The sequence below is a fragment of the Montipora foliosa genome, chromosome 6, assembly GCF_036669935.1.
Source record: "Montipora foliosa isolate CH-2021 chromosome 6, ASM3666993v2, whole genome shotgun sequence".
Taxonomy (NCBI): Eukaryota; Metazoa; Cnidaria; class Anthozoa; order Scleractinia; family Acroporidae; genus Montipora; species Montipora foliosa.
The window spans coordinates 1,870,317-1,887,816 of record NC_090874.1 but is presented as its reverse complement, the minus strand read 5'-3'; the positions used below and the strand labels follow the sequence as shown (position 1 = coordinate 1,887,816).

Below are 17,500 nucleotides of genomic sequence, written 5' to 3'. Positions count from 1 at the left end.
TTCTCCAACATTCTATCCCATTTCAGAAATATAGATTTTCATATGGCAACAGAAAAAACGTTGCTCACGGTTCCCCTGTCAAGAAAGTATGGTAGTATGCCCACCCTAGTTCACAAGTCAGTGCGGATATCTCTGGAGTACAGAGACAGAGAATTCAGAAGTAGAAGGATATCAAGTGGATCAGATCGGCCAAAGCCTGGGAACAAACAAAACCGTTCCCAAGATGCTCGAGGATTCCCATTGGCCAGGAAATCTTCAGAATCCCCCATTAAGAGCTACAGTGGTTCCGGTTTTCGGCGGGAAAGTGGCATTCAAAGTCCATTGTTTGAACGACAAGAGGCAGTGCGGAGGAGGCAGGAGAGAGCAGGGGCGGCAAAAACGTCATATTTGGAAAACGTTGTTGCAAGGAGTTCTGGTAAACGAAGATTAGACGAGGGTGTAATAGGTGCGGAGAGCCGACATTCTGAAGTGTTTAAAAGGCTTTCAGCTTTCAACAATAAAAGCAATGGAAATGTAAAAGTACAAGGTTATAACGTTAACATAGAACAGAACATTACGAGTGCTAAACCTAGAGTGACGTCAACTCAAACAACGAATGGCATCCAGAAAAATACAGTTTCTCGATTAGTCCCGTTAGAAAGAGAATTCCAATTTCAGGACTACAGGCAAAAGTGTATTCAGTGGCTGAAATCCTTGCCTGATATTGGGATGGAACCTGTAAGCTTGCGCTAGACAGGTTTCAGTATCAGCGCTGATAATCCAGCGCACATTTCGTAAGTTTTCGTCACACTCAATTTTACATCACCGGTGAAAATCGCTATGGTGACAGTATAAAGATTTATATTTTCATGTGTAGAGAAATGTAACACATTTGCTTCTCCAAAGCAGGATTACTGATAATGATAATTAGCAAACTGAAGTGGAGGTGGCTGGTAGTGGATAGTTAATTTTAAATTAAATATCCACAACAAGCCACCGACACTGAGGTGGATAGTTGTTTTAGTATATACTAAAAAAGTGAGATAATATAGCACAAAAAGATGATTTTAACTAATTTATTCCTGCAAAGATTACAACATTTTCGGGCACAAATTGCAGGCGAATTGCTCGGAGGTGAATAGCAAAGGATACCCGGAGTCTGAGAAGCCAATCAGCGTACATATTAATTATAAATACCTTACTAACGGCCGCACTGAAAGTTACGGATACTGGTCCGTAACTTACAGTACGGAGCTCGAGGAGACATTTAGCTTTGTTTTCACGTGAAACGACAAATGGCATCGGTGCTGCTGCTTGTCATAAAGGGTTGAAAATTACCGCCTTTTTGTTTCAGTTTCCTTTGAGAATTCTCTTTGTAGGCAAGAAATGAGCTCAAATCAAACAAGCTTCCTTCATTTTTGACAAAACGCAAATGTCAGCTTGACGTTTGTCGTAAATTTTAACACGATGCTATATCTCTCTAATATCAAATGATAATACCGTTACGTTCGAAACTCGAGTATCAAACTCTGATACGTATTCAGAAGTGAAATGGGAACTCAAACCCTCTGGGAAATGGTATCTAGTTGAACTTATAGTATACTAAGCTTTGAGACTTTTTTATTCCTGGTTTGTAAAAAGCACAAAATATTTAACGACGTTTCAAAGATTAAGATGTCTATAATCGCTCGCCACTTTGTTGAGTGAGTCCTACTCAAAGCGAGGCTGCCCCATCAGAGCAATGAATTCTGGTCGTAAGCGCAATGCATTCTGGTAAAAGCGAGCAAATCCAAGAAAATTTTGTACCCATTTACCCACTGATAACCTTGACTTCTTGTCACGTAAACGTCAACTCTATTTTCTTTTGCTTTTTTCCCCTTTACTTATTTTCTCGAAGATATTAACAACTTTTTAATCATTATAAATTCGACTATAGATAAAGATGTTGATGTTTTTTCTTATTGCTTTCAAACACCCGTAGATGACTTTTCATTTCTCTCAACTTTCGCGCCGTTCGCACAAGGTTTTAATTCCTTGAGGGTTGCTAACCAAATTTATATCCCAAAAAACTTGAAATTATTGCAATGACGGAACTTATTAGTTCTCCTTTTCTTTGAGAACTATAGCACCCATTTTTTTTATAATGAAAGCTTTGAGGAAAATCGCGTAACCATTGCAAAACCGCAAATTTATATTCTGAGATGACGTTCTCGTTGCCTTTGCCGTTGTCCTTGCAATAGCTCACAGACGTGCTTTAGTACCCTCCTGTGTAGGGTAACTAGTACCCTGTAAAGTTGGATTTTTGCATAAAGTGAAAGCTGTTTTGTTGCTTTTGTTAACTTTTTCTTTGACAAATCATTTAACACAGCATGATCTAAACGTGATAAATAATGTGTAATTTTGGAACGAACACTACAATTACTTTTACGCAACCGTGTGCAGCGTAGTCTCTGATAGCGTATTAATAAGCCGATCTTTCAGATAACATAGTCGACACTCTGTTGGTTCCTCCTACATAACGTAAACTTTCTCAGCTTGGTCAACATGGTAGGACTCTTGTGTCTTGGGGCAAACGACTCGACCATCATTTTCGCTTGCCATGCCATGTAACGCCTAAAAGTTAAAAACAAAACTATCAGAATTGTAAACATAAAGTGGGAAAATTGAATGACACCTGCGAAATGATCATTAAGCAATACTCTTTGTCCTCTTGTTGTGGCTTAAAACAAAACAGTTCCTTTACATTTTCTCCATACACATATCCATTGGGAAGCACCAAAGGTGGGTTATTCTCATTCATGACATGTCCTGATATGGGACAGACCAGCCTGGACTGAGCGCAGTGAGCAAAAGGCAGCGAACGACCAAGGATATTTAAAGGATGACTACAAACAGGACACTCCGAACTCTTATGTCCTTCTTGGTAACAGTGCCTAACCCAAGTCAAGGAAAGCCGCACAATCTATTTATTTTATTGTCACATGCAACATCATCCGCAAAAAGATCACAGTAAAGAAATTTTCAGCCCACAACTCTCGAGCCACTTTAACCGGGAAATGCTCAGCGGGAATTTAATGCTCAGAATAAGGGACTATAATTTTAACTCCATTCTATGAAATTTAGTGGACAAACCTTCAAGGCTTAACCCTTAAGAGTTTTATCTCTATCCTTAAGGCTCAACGATGAAATGATATATGAAATGGATCATATATGAACTGCGGATATGAAATCAAGTGAAGCAAGCTATGATCCTCGCAGTTATGAACGCAATTTTTGCAATTGAGTAAAGACCAGCTCCCAACGTCAGTGGCTTCATAGCTCAGTTGGTTAGAGCGTCGCACCAGTATCGCGAGGTCACGGGTTCAAACCCCGTTGAAGTCCTGAATTTTTCAGGCTTCTTTACGCAATTGCAAAAATTGCGTTCACAACTGCGAGGATCATAGCTTCACTTGCTTTATAAGGCTCTCGACATGCATGGTAAGACATCAGTAATAAATGGAAAAACAGTGACCGTAATTGGTTGTTTGCACACAGCGCAACAAGTTGTTTACCCTGCTTTTAAAACAAGTTTAAATGCAGTCTCCAAACATTCACTTGAAACTAAAAACCTTTTACACATTATACCCAAATATAATGTTAAATTGAGGCAAGAAAATGCAGCCTAATGAAATAACAGCGACAAAACCTGGCCAACCAGGGAAATCGGACAACAGAGACTGCAGTGTCAAAGTATATTTTTAATTTCGAGAAAACTCTTCTTGCAACAAAAACGCCCAACAGCCAGACATAAAGGATAATACAGAGATGTACACGTAGCCTGCTTTCCTATTCTAAGAGAAACAAAATGTTTAGAATCGTTCATGACAGCGAAAATCTGTAGCATGATGTATAAAACCCTAAATTAAAAGAACCACATTGCAAGTTTTGCTGTCAGGAAAGGATACGGTGTCTTCAGAGCAGAAAGACCAGCTTGTAATGTGACAGCTAATGCTGACTGATCATTGAGCTGATGAAGCTGGAAATTCTCCCTTCTAAACTGCATCACCAGATGAGTCCATCTCTCTAAATCAAACAACTCCTGAAAAAGTTTAAGGCAAATTTACTTCATATAATTCTATAAAAGGAAAGGGATCCAATGACATGAAATATTTTGACCCACCCTGTACGGAGAGCAGCTGGTATCAGGTTTAAAGGCCAGTAAAGCCATGGCTCTCTGGATTTCCTTGGTCATGGTTCCTTCAACATTTGCTGGAGGAAAATGCTTCCTAGCATACCTACAAAAAAGATTGTCAAAATAATTATAACTAGGACCATTGTGGCTTATCATACCCAGGTACATGTAGTATGCACCTTGATTATATGAATCCTGACGAAATAATAGGATTTTCCTTCTTACAAAAAATTCAAATCTTCATGGCGGGCAGTGCACATATCATTTCTATCTTTCACATGTGAGGATGTTGGTGTTGTCATGGTAACTAACACGATCAGCCATGAGCTTCCCCTTCATTGTAAGATACTTTTACACTGTAATATATTATTCTTCTCTTCTACATTAACATTTTTATTACACAATTTGACATGATCATGATTTGTTTTTCATAACTTTCATATCTTGTTTCATGTTACACATGCGTGTTTTAGTGGTTGGTGAACACATTTTCGCCCCTTCAAAAACAAACTAGACGCTCCACGAGCGTAAACTGGTTTTCCTGTAGTACGCGTTACACAAAAGTAGAAGGCACTGAGTTGGTGGTGTCGTTGGTGGTGTTAAACTGCAGCGTTCCAGTCAATTTTTTCAAGTGGGGGGTCATTTAGACCATTTATGGGGTCCCAACAGTGGCCCTTTGGCTCACATGCTCTCACGTTGATTATGCCCCAGGGGCGAATCCAGCAATTCCAGAAAGAGGGGGCCGAAGAAATTGCGTAGAGAGCGCACCTTCCTTTCCCCCCCCCCCGCCCCACATGCTCTCTATCCGACATAGTCACGTTAGTGATGTATATCTATCAAGGCAAAATGTATTTGAAATAAGAAAAGCTCTGAAACTGAACTAAATTAAGTAAAACCGTCTGGCGCACTCTGTACCACTTGAAAGTCGGTTGGTTACAGAAGCTCTTTAAATACTGTACAGGGAAAAAGGTGGGGGGGGGGGGGGAGGGAGACACGAATTCACAAATCCGCCCCTGATGTCCTGTCCCGTCTTCAGAAGACGTTTTCCTGCATTTCATGCCCGCCTTGCAGTTGCACTAAGCAAGCGTTTATTCCACACATTAAGGAAGGACTGTACATGTTGTTTCCACTTCATAATTCCTCTTCTTTTTAGTCTAATCTGATGCCAGGTCAAATTTTTTTTGGCTTAACGTTTGCACCAAAAAGTACCGTAAAAGCCGGTAGGTAACAGTAAAAGGCAAGCTAAAAGATGCCAGGTTTTCAAGGTTGGAGAGAACGTTCCAGTCAACGGTCGAGCGTTGATTTTGAGTCGCGGAGCGTTCTGTCCGACTTTGAAAAAAAAACCCTCTGGCACCTAGGGTAGCCAAAAGAAGCAAAAAAATGACATAGTTTGTATATAAAACTCTGAATTTCCAATGCTCAGATTAATGGCAATAGATCGTATTAATGGCAATAGATCGTAAAATAGATCGTAAAAAAACCAAAATTTCAGCAGTCTCCGACTTCCTTGAATCAAAAGAATTAAAGGTCAATGTTCTGTCAAAAGGAAGAAATTGAGCACGTGCTAGGCAACCACAAAGGTGAACGTGATCACCTTGTGTCAACGTTCTTGTTTACATTGAATGAACTACCGGGAAGAATGTTAATCGTTCGTCGTTTTCAGAGTAAAACACAGTACTCTTTAGCCAAGAAACTTGCGTCTTTCGTTTTTTAATTTTGTTGTGATATTTGACTGAATATTTACAGTAAACCTTCTTTGTCTGTTTTAATCAAAACAGAGTTTGTAATTGAAAATCTAACATTCACCTCGATTGGGATCAACGCCTTGTCGTGGTGAGGTGGCTTGCGTATTCCAATGACCCCAAGAGCTATGTTGGCGGGAGTCATGTACTCCTGGTAGGGCCAACCATGCCAAACAGGTCAAAGGGTAGGAACCAGACAAAGAGTGATCCCCTGGTCCTCCAGGTTGGGGGTTGGGCTGAGGGCTGATAACCCTCACCCGTTAAAAGCAACTATTACAGAAACCAGAAGCAGAGAGAATTCACTATATCAGGGAGGCGCTGTGACCGTACCTAGTAGGAGGGACTCAATGACGCAGGGGAGCCAAATCCAACCGGACGCCCCCGGGTCGACTAGGCCACTGATGCACCCTAAACACACCCTGAAGGCTGGTAACTAGAATGTACGGACACTCTACAGAAGTGGTAACATCGCACAGGTAGCAAGAGAGATGAAGAGGAAAGGTATCGACATCATGGGCATCAGTGAAACGCACTGGAAGGGCCAAGGAAAAGTGCAACTTGCAGAAGGAGACACTATAATTTACTCTGGAAAAGATAATGACAACCACACACAGGGAGTAGGGATATTAATGTCAAAAAATGCAGTTGGAGCCTGATGATCTGATGGAGTGGACCCCTATCAGCGAATGAATAATTCAAGCTAGGTACTATTTCAAATACATAAAGCTTACAGTCATTCATGTATACGCACCAACGGAAGATGCAGACAACAGGAAAAAGATGAGTTCTACTCAAGATTTCAAGATGTGATAGGTGGTGTAAATATCCATGATATGATCATAGTTACCGGAGACATGAATGCTAAGTTTGTATACGAATACAAGGATTATGAAAGAGATGTGATATGTATGAGCTGGTTATTACAGGAGCACTATTCCCACATAAGACCATCCACAAAGCAACATGGGTGTCGCCCGATAGAAGGACCAGGAAGCAGATCGATCATATCCTTATCAACAAGCGGTTTAGGAAGTCAGTGAACGACACAAGAGTTTACAGGTCTGCAGATATTGGAAGTGATCATTATCTTGTGTGTACAAAAATTATGCTCAGGTTGAGAAAGGCACCGAAAGAAAAGGTTGAATGTAGAGTGAAGTATAATACGGCTAAGTTGGAAAATGAGCAGGTGCTAAAGGCATTTAACATAACCCTAAGCAATAGGTATGGGGCTCTAGAGAATGAAGAACCAGAAGTTGAAGAAGAGGAAAAAGTGGAGAGACTTTCGGGTGATGAAGAAGGCATACATAGAAGCAGCAGAAACAGTATTGGGAAGATCTCAAAAGACGAAAAAGCCATGAATCAGCAAGGAGTCATGGGACCTCATAGATCAAAGAGAGGGCGTTAATAAGAAGATCTTGAAAACACGCTCCGAAAGGGTAAAGAGACAGCTTAGGGCAGAATATGTAAGGAAGGATAGGGAAGCGAAGAGGAGCATTAAGGTGGATAAAAGTAAATGGATAGACAATATTACAGGTGAGGCAGGGAAGGCTGTAAGAAACCAGCACATGAAGACACTTTATGGGCTCACTAAGACATTACGCAATGAAAGACCAAGGCAAAGGACAGTAATGTTAGACAAAAATGGACACCTCCTAAGTGGAAAAGATGAAGTGCAGTCAAGATGGACAGAGCACTTTAGAAGCCCCAGAAAACCCGATAACTAGTGACGAAGACTATGGATTCGAGTTCAGTGAAATAATTGAGGAGATTGCAGTCAGTGAGCCAACGTTAGGTGAAATTGAGGAAGCCATAAAGGGACTTAAAAATGGTAAAGCCCCAAGGTTTGACTCTATTACAGCTGAGTTGCTGAAAGCCAACGTAGAATTTTCAGCAAACAAAATACATCAATTGATGAAAAAATATGGAACCATGAAAGAATTCCTGAGGCTTGGAAACAGGGACTAATTGTTAAACTGCCAAAAAAGGTAATCTTAAGGAATGCAAAAACTCAAGAGGGATAACGTTGCTGTCTGTAGAGGGGAAAGTACTGGGCAGGATTATTATAGATCGAATAAGGAAGGGTGTTGACAGACTATTAAGTAAGGAACAAGCCGGTTATAGGAAAAGCAGGGGAACAACAGACCAGGTTTTCATTCTACGAAATATCATTGAACAGGCAAACGAGTGGCAAGCTGCCCTGTATTTGAACTTTATAGATTTTGAAAACGCTTTTAATTCCATCCACAGAGAAAGTTTATGGGAGATTATGGGGAGGTATGGAATTTCGGAGAAAATAGTGAAAATGGCAAAAGTGTTTTATAATGGCTTCAAGTATGCAGTCGTGGATGGGGGAGAGATAGGCGAATGGTTTGACATATTAAGTATAACTGGCGTCAAGCAGGGATGCAATATGTCTGGATTCTTGTTTTTGATCAATAGATTGGGTGAGTACAGTTGGAAATGGTGAGAATGGCATAAGATGGAGGCTGACATGCAAACTTGATGATTTGGACTTTGCAGATGACATAGCTCTAATTTCCTCTACCAAACAGCAGATTCAGGATAAAACCACAAAGCTGCAGGAAGAAGCCAGACGAGTGGGGCTCAAGGTCAGTACAGAGAAGACGAAAACAATGAGGATTAACGCAAGAAACCAAGACAGGATTGTATCCAATGAAATAGATATTGAGGATGTTGATGAGTTCACATCCTTAGGAGCGAAAGTGTGCAAGGAAGGAGGTGGTATGAAAGACCTTAAGAACAGACGATTCAAAGTAAGAGGTGCATTCATCAGATTGAAGAATATGTGGCATTCCAATAGCATCCCAAGGAAAACAAAGTTGAGACTGTATAAGATACTGGTTGTGCCGGTATTGTTATATGGATGCGAGACGTGGAATATGAACAAAGGAGGTGACAAAGCTATAGATGTATTCCACAATAAGTGCCTACGAAAGATCCTACGCATTAAATGGCAAGATCATGTCAGTACTAAAGAGCTATTGGAAAGAGCGAGTATGAAACCGCAGAGTGGAATGGATGGAATATGATTCTAACATTGCAATCAGCTGGCCCCGGAAAGGAAAAGAAGACGGGGAAGGCCGAAGACAACATGTCGACGAACAGTTGAAAACGAAAGGAAAGGAAAGGAAAGGAACTTTATTGAAGTGTCTAGTCGTTCTAGCGCCGGAGCACTAATTGGGGACAGTGTAAACTGAAATTAACAATTAACGCAAATCAAGTCAAACGTTGGTTTTTGAGTCAAGTCAAACGTAAAGAGGCAGGGTGGATATCATGGGAGGAAACGAGGATGATCGCAGCGGACAGAGAACAGTGGAAGACATCTGTACAGGCCCTATGTGCCACGAGGCACGGGGAGAATAGGTAGCAGGATGCAAAAACATACTTTCGAACACGGCAACCTGAATTATCGCATATTAAATCACAATGCTGGCAAACACAAAAGCGAAGGAAAAGGTTAATAAATATGAAGTTTTTTACTATCTAAATGCTTCTGGCTTAGTTTAAAGCGATATACAGTGTAATAATATTGTTGAAAAATAGTCGTGTTAATGAGTAACAAGTGGTAGCAAGAAATTGGATTAACCAGGAACTTAAAGAAATATTTTTGGCTTCATAAAAAAAACTACGTTTTACACCATAGTGATAAAACAAATCTTTTTTCTGGCGTTAAAAACTATAGCTACCAATTAAACATTTGCCAAAAAGAACACGACTTCCTGTCATCTTCATGAAAACTGCCCGCGGGGTTTCAATTTCAACCCACGTATGCAAATATGTTAAGCTCGATTATCACACAACACGATGAATCAACAAAGGCCGAAAATGTCACAAAAACCATTTTCCAGCGAAAGATTTTATTGAAATAACATATCTGCTATTAGAGGCAAAAAAACCTTCCTATTTCATTGCGTGCGTGAAAACAAGAAGCCCAATTCGTGTCAAAAGAACTATACGCAACAAATTAAATTCAGGATCAAACCCTTCTCTGAAGAATCTTTTCCTCAAATAACGAAGCAAAAACATGGGCTAGAAGTTTTCTTTCAAAATAATTCTTGACTAACGAGAACAAGCTTTCTTTCAAATACATGTAAATCTTCACTGTCACACTTCCAATTATGTTTTGCCTGAAGACTGTGCAGAGTTGAGTACAAAATAAATGTAATTAAATAACCAGACAACTGAGATGCAACTTAAGTAAACACGTACACGTACAGATGCATCGAAGGCGTTCGATTCCCTCAATGTTCTTTAAGCCCATACAGAATTTGCCATTTGGTTTCAGTGTTGTACATAACATCACAATTAGTAAAATATTAATTTTGAAACAAAGCTCGCTCAGTTGATACGGAGATCAAATTGTTGTCGAAGTCCATTACTCATCGCTTTTAAGATTCCAGATATTTATTTTTTTATAAATCTTGTAAAAAAAATAACCACAACAAACTGCAAAATGTCTGGAAGCACTGTACCACATTTCTTAAACAAATGTGTAATGGTTCAGGGGCCCGGTTCAGGGGCACCCAACGTCAATTTTCGAAAAATATCTGTTCGGAAGGCGATTTGAGATCTAGAATTTTCGGAACATTTGTTCTAAAAAATGCTATAGTTGCACATTTTTAACGGATTTTTACCCTAAAAAGGTCACCTAGAATCTTCGGGAGCCTTTTTTCTGGCTGAAATTTTCGAGAAGGTAAATTTTGATCCCTATAATTTTCGGATCACTAGACTTCCTTTAAGTGGTTTTCAACTATATTTTCGTTGGGTGCCCTTGAATGGTTCACAGTGAAGTTGCTTGTTTCTGTATAAACTTGTTAATAGAACACTAGGTATATTACATACCTTACAGCTTCCATTTTATCACCTCTTCTGACCAACTCAACAAACTCTTGCATTCTAACATTAAATTCAAGGTTACTCTGCATAAAAGAAAAATAGCTTAAACCAAAAAGTTCCACTCGTAACACTTTGACAATAAAAGTGGTCTTAGGAGTAGTCCATAAGTAATATGACAATACAACTTTGTAAGTTACAGAATGCAGTTATTTAGCATGTCTTGCCGCAAGCTTTTGAGACTCATTGCCACCTTGCTAGACAGGATTATTGGATAATGTGCTGTACCAGTCTGCTGAGTTAGAAATATTGCAGGTTCAAATTTAAGCAGGGCCCACTTTTAGGGTGTTAAAATAGTAGAGGCAGAAGATGACACCTTTATTTTGACATTTTAGACTTTCTTTAGTCCTGTCAGATACTCCAGTATAGAATAAAGTGAAACTCTGGGGATCATGAAACCAGGCACTGTCTTTGCAGTGTGTTGGAGTATAGTGCCTTGTTTTGCAATGTATGTACATTATCCTTGTTGGTTGAATCGGAAGTAATTCTCTATAATAATAATAATAATAATAATAATAACAACAACAACAACAACAACAACAACAACAACAACAACAACAATAATAATAAGACATTATAAAGCGCCCTTTCCCAAGGGTCCAAAAGCGCTATTTACAAAGTCAAAGTTAAAACTACAAAGTTAAAACTACAGTTAAAACTACAAAGGCAAAAACAAAACAATTAAATCATAACTAAAACACCAAAGTCACGTGATGAATTTGAAAAGGCGCATATAAAAAGCACAGTTTTCAGACGTCTTTTAAAAATTCCAGTGATTCAGCATCCCTAATATGCTGAGGAAGACTGTTCCAGAGAAGCGGCGCAACAACAGAAAAAGCACGACGGCCATAACTATTCATGTTAAAACCAGGAACGACAAGTAGATTTTTGTTTGAAGAGCTAAGATCTTGTGGCGGATGATAACTTTGAAGAAGGCTATGAGGATAGTTCGTGGACAAGACGATAGTGATGAGGATAGTTCGTTGACAAGAGATAAATAATTTATTGAATAGTCACAGATTGACATAATAGAGTCTTGGACACATGGTTTTTTCATGTGGCATGCCATTTAGGCATGTTAAAATCAAGCAGTAGAGCACTGTAAATACCATGGTATATAGGCTGCATGCCTTACTTTGAAGCTCATTATTGTTTCTTCTTCAAGAAACTATCACAGAAAATTATCATGCCTGTAAAAATTAAGTACCTTTTTGGGGCCCACTATTTTAATTTTATCATTACCAAATAAACAAAAAATTTCTTTTGGAAAAAACTAATGATTTCATACATTCATTGCTTCGTGAAAGATTGTCAAATAAAGAAAAGCCGTACTGCACCATGGAGGGTTTGCTAATTGAATCAGTGTGTGACAGTAAAACCTACAACGGATGACCTTTATAACTTATAACATGTATGCAATTGCTGCCTGGACATCCCCTGTGTAATGTATCCCTTAGAGTGATAGAGATGGTCATTGGTAAAAAGGTCTATTATCATCATGTCAGTAAGAATAACATTTAGTACAGTACCTTGAGTTTCCTCAGTTTTGATTTGTTTTCATAACACCAAGCTAAACATGGTTCTATTTCTCTTCTTAAAAGTGATTCCTCTACTCTCCTTGACACCAAAAACAGTTCAATGTCCACAAATTCCTAAGAAGAGGACAATATTCAAGAAAAATTACAGCATGAAACTCGAACTGACAAGATAATACTACTAAGCTTGGGGTGCACGATAGCTTGAAATGTTCATGCACTGCATCAAACCTTCAATGACCTGAGCAACCAAGCCATCAGAAAACTTACACACCATTACCAACATCAATAAAAATTAGCATGCACATGTAACAGTTGTAAGAATGAGTTTGGTTTATGCACACATAATGGAGAATCTTTATTGGTTATATTTACAAGGGGTCTTAGTTTTTGTATTACAAAAACTAAGAGTTTCCGTGCTACGAAAGGTACATGTAAGACCAGGGTCTTACAGGTGTAGGTTTTAGTTTCCGAGGGTATTAGTTGTTGTAACACAGGAATCTTTATATTCAAATCATTCACCTGAATGCTATAAATTTTCATATAGCAATGACTGATAACAAAGAGTGAGAGCAAGTCCCTAGCACTAGAAACAACAAGGAGTAGAATCATACATGTCTTTCAAGGTCTTCCTTGCAGAGAGACAACATATCAGCATGCTAACTATTTTTTCTTCCAAAGATACCTTTGCAAGGGGGAACAATGGTGGAAGCTGCTTTAAATTACCAATAACTTTGTAGTTGACAAATTTGAAATTTACCTTAGCTGAAGGCAAAATTTACCTTCGACTTGGAACAGGAATTTCTTAAGGCTAGGATTACATTTAAGGTGATAAAGTTGAATGGGGCTACCAACAATAATGTGTAACCTACTGGGTGAAGAGCCTGATATTCTATCACCCTTACTTACCTCTATTTCAGAGTCCTTTGCAAGTTTTATTGCTGTTTCATAGAATCCTGACCTAAGGCAGTGGTCAACCAACATTCGATCAAGTCGTTTCTTTTTCCACAGTATCACAGCACTCTTCTGCTCATCTGAGTGCTCTTTTATGTGCTCTAGACGCGCTCGACAATGCTGTAGGCATGCCTCTTCTTGAGCAAGACATTCCTCTGACTACAAGAGATAGATGGTTTGCACTTTAACAAAATCTTAAAAAATATGATTAAAGTTTGTTGGTTCTCTACTCTGCTCCGAGTGGTTTTTCCCCAGGTATTTCAGTTTTCCCCTCTTCTCAAAATCAACATTTGATTTGATTTAAGTTAATTTGAGTTAATTTGAGTTAATTTCTATGTACAGTGACAACAATAATTTTTAGTGCCACAGTACGTGCTAGAATACTTGACACTTCAATAAAGATGATGATTATTATTACTATAAGTGAAACTCTGTAAGCAACAGCACACTTGCAGTGAAAATTTGGTTTAAGTTTGGTATTTAAACTCTGCAAATGTACATTGGGTATGTTGTAGTTCAATTTTGTTGCCTGGGTTTAATTTTTTTAAACCAGTGCAAAAATTTTGAACCAGTCCATTTTTTTTCAAACCAGTTACCGGTAATTTTTTTCTTGTGACACCACCCATTTCAACATAGCTATATAGACATCTTCCTGTAATTAAGTAGAAATCTCTATGAAGTATTCAGAAAATAAACTAGAGAAATCAATTTAAGGTTATTATGGTGGATTGTCGTCTTTTGTGCTAGCAAATTAAAAAAAAAAATAATGATTGGGGTAAAATGCTCAGCTTAGTGATTTGGGTTATTTTGAATGAGTACAAGAAAGGAATACGTTTTTGCAAGCGTTGGCCGTGTAGCACTTATATTTTGAACAGACTTAACTGATGAGAGCGTAATGTGAACTGCTAAGTTTCTACCCCATATGAACCATGTAAGCGTTAGCCCTACTAATGGACATGGGCCCACACAAGGACAGACAAAAACTCTGACCAGGGTGGGAATTGAACCCACGACCTTCGGGTTAGATCACCGCTGCTCTACCAACTGAGCTACAAGGTCAGCGGTGATCTAACCCAAAGGTCATAGGTTCAATTCCTGCCCTGGTTAGAGTTTTTCTCTGTCCTTTTGTGGGCCCATTTCCATTAGTAGGGCTAACGCTCACATGGTTCATAAGGGGTAGAAACTTAGCACTTCACATTACACTCTAATCAGTTAAGTCTGTTATTTTGAATGGTTAGCTTTCATGTAAGGTTAGGGACACTGCCCATATGTTAGGAATTAGGGTTATGCACTACTTATTCCAGCATTCCAGGAGGGGTAATGACAACTGCAGACCACATACTGCAGACTGTCTACAAATATCACTGATAAACATTATGTAATTCTAAGCACCCATTTTAAAATGCTTAGCTTTCAACAACTGTGAGTTAGGATTAGCCTGCAATATGCAGTCTGCAAGTGTCAGACACTGCATTCCAGGTAAGGGATTGGCACACATTGTAGTGATTGGAGAAATCACGCATTATGTACGTAGTCTAAAGCAACCATTATCTTGGTCATTGGGTTAAGAATATTGGGTTCACAGTTATTGGAAGTAAAGCATTTTTTCACATGTAGGATAAAAGGGTTAGATTGTAAAGAAACTGTTGTGCTGTGTCGGTGGGAAAGTGAAATAAAGCAATGATTTATTACGTGAGGTGATATGTTAAATTGACCACTGTAAAGAAATTTGAAAGCTGACATTTTGAGCATTAGACCATCCAACTAAACTCTTTTCTGTCTTTAACATAGTAGGACTATGTTTTGTAATGAAAACACAGTGATATTCTCTAATGATTCCTTTGGCAATACAACTTGTTTAATGTAAAAAAAATTTGGTTTTATCAACGGAGTTGATAATGTAAATTGGCCACCGTACAGAGATTCTAAAAGCTGACGTTTCGAGCGTTAGCCCTTCGTCAGAGTGAAAACCAAATTTTTTTACTTCCCCACCGATGCAGCACCTCAGTTTCTTTAGAAACTACCCCTTCATTCATTTGTTTAATATAAGATTCATAAATATTTGTTTATCAAAATTTCAATTAACAAGGGCAGTATACAACCACCAGAGAGTAAATATAATGTTACAATGGTATTATTACTTTGTACTGTTACAATATTAATAAACCTCAACAAATTTAATATTTCTCTTGAAAGGTAATTACCGGTACTCATTTTGCAAAATGACCTGTTTACAAGCAGATCTAATCTTGTAGGAGAAAGAAGTGATTGGGTTTTCCCAAACTTATTATTTTTCCTAAAAGAAAGTACTGTTGGTGTACAATGGTGACCTTTTACCATTCAGTCAATCTCTTTCAGAGAGGAATGTTGGAGCTGCCATTGGTTGGTGGGCATTCAAGTATGGAATGAACAATGACAATTAAAGATCTGAGACTACCAATTTACCATTCTCAAGAAATGCAGTGGAAAGCTGGACAGCTTGAATGTACATGTAAGAAATGTTCTTCATTAAAAACAAACCTGAACTGACTCCTTTAGAACAAAACTACATGTACATCTCTGGAATGTCAAAAATTACATGCTCTGAATGCCACAGAATAAAATAACATTTCCTCTTTAATGGACAACACAACGTGAACTTTCAGAGTTTTCCTCTGTCTATCTAAAGCCTTTGATACATTATCCTCTAATTTTGCTCAAGAAATGCTAAGTTACAACATCAAAAGAGGACTTGTCCTTGACTGGATCTGTTGCTACATGTACATAATGTATGAGTCAAATTGAAATGGGAAATAGTTTGTTGAACTTGGTATTGCTTGTTTTAAGCAGGAATTAATTACAAGTGCATGGTGTCCAATAACTTACAGTGTACATGGGACTCCACATATCTGTCAAGAATGCATTATAGAAATAAGGTGTTATAGTGTTATTAGCCATTAAGCAAAGACTTCCCAAAGTAAATAACGGCTTAGTTGAAAAAGCTGAGAGTGTTATGATTTATAACATACATGACAGTTACATAAAATAATAAATTCTGTCACCTTTCTCTTCAGGGACTGTAATTTTTGTACTACTCCATCCAAAAAGCCAGTGATCTCTCCAACCTTTACTGATACAGAACCAAAACTGTTGGTTAAGTCATTTGTTGCGCTCACGACAAGTGACACCTCTCTGTCGATTACCTTCTGGGCTGCACGGAACCTTTTGTTCAGAACCTCATAGGGAACCTGAATAAAACTGTGACATCATAATGTAGCTTAACCTTGCCTTTGGAAATGACAATTTAAAGCTTCAAGGGTCTATTGAAACCATGTCATCTATATGTAGCCTTTCTCCCTCACACTTCTGTGTAGATTTACCTAAAATGATCACCAATTCCTCTGGCACTTTTATTTTATTTTTACCTTGACACGAAGTCTTAACACAGATAAATTATATGCAATGAGTTGAGGAAAAGAAAAGGAAGCCCAAAGAAACCAGGGGCTTCTAAAACAGGATTTTTTTTGCTGGGAAGAAATAATAATTTCTTAAAGTGCCCCTGTGCCCAAAAAATCAATTCATATTTTTCTTCGGATTTCAAAACTATGTTAACAAAACACTAAGTGACCCACGTTTTAAGCCTTGATTTCAAAAAGACACCTCTTTATTTTACCTGTAATTTTCCTATTTAATGGTCCGCCATTACTAACATTATGTTCTTGAGAGAGCTGAATCGAGGAGAAAATGACGTCAAAGGCTCACTAGTTTAAGAATGCAATAAGTGTGTACGCCGCAGAATTAATATGCAGCACGGGGGTTTTGGGCTTTCAGACTTTTAAACTCACGCTTTGCATATATAATAAGCTGCGTTCACACGCTGAAGTTTTAAGCTAGTGAGCCTCTGACGTCACTTTTCCTTGGATCCAACCGTCTAAGGTCCAATCGGTCAGTTTTGGACGTGAGTAATGGCGGACCGTGAAATCCAAAACTTACACTCAAAGTAAACGGCCTTTGGATAAAAATCAAAGCTCAAAATTTTGCCAGTCAGGTGTTAAGCAAACACACTTTCAAAATCTGAAGGAAAAAAGGAAGTGGTTTTTTTGATCACAGGGGCACTTTAAGATAGAGAAAACAAAAAAAACAAAATAGAACCAAAATACATGTAGGAATAAAAAAGGGATGAGAGAAAATTCTAATTTTAAAGAGGATATTTCTATACCTTGTTC

At 38.4% G+C, this 17,500-nt stretch overlaps 2 protein-coding genes across 5 annotated transcripts in view; one reads left to right on the top strand and one right to left on the bottom strand.

Annotated features, from left to right (window-relative positions):
* The window catches only part of LOC138006236 (uncharacterized), a 9,513-nt gene extending 8,654 nt beyond the window's left edge, over positions 1-859 (top strand). For both annotated transcript variants that reach the window (XM_068852439.1, XM_068852438.1), the window contains exon 2: positions 27-859. In XM_068852439.1, coding sequence (XP_068708540.1) covers positions 43-732 — 690 coding nt within the window. In that variant the 5' untranslated portion in view covers positions 27-42 and the 3' untranslated portion in view covers positions 733-859. The remainder of the gene's footprint in view (positions 1-26) is intronic.
* Positions 860-1,041: 182 nt separating this feature from the next.
* The window catches only part of LOC138006235 (E3 ubiquitin-protein transferase MAEA-like), a 28,562-nt gene continuing 12,103 nt past the window's right edge, over positions 1,042-17,500 (bottom strand). For 2 of the 3 annotated variants that reach the window (XM_068852437.1, XM_068852435.1), the window contains 8 exons: positions 16,337-16,522; positions 13,251-13,454; positions 12,336-12,458; positions 10,756-10,832; positions 4,139-4,253; positions 3,924-4,057; positions 2,723-2,912; positions 1,042-2,592 (listed from right to left, as the gene is read on the bottom strand). In XM_068852437.1, coding sequence (XP_068708538.1) covers positions 2,491-2,592; positions 2,723-2,912; positions 3,924-4,057; positions 4,139-4,253; positions 10,756-10,832; positions 12,336-12,458; positions 13,251-13,454; positions 16,337-16,522 — 1,131 coding nt within the window. In that variant the 3' untranslated portion in view covers positions 1,042-2,490. Of the gene's footprint in view, positions 2,593-2,722; positions 2,913-3,923; positions 4,058-4,138; positions 4,254-10,755; positions 10,833-12,335; positions 12,459-13,250; positions 13,455-16,336; positions 16,533-17,500 lie in introns of all 3 variants that reach the window. The other variant, XM_068852436.1, reaches the window with a different exon arrangement.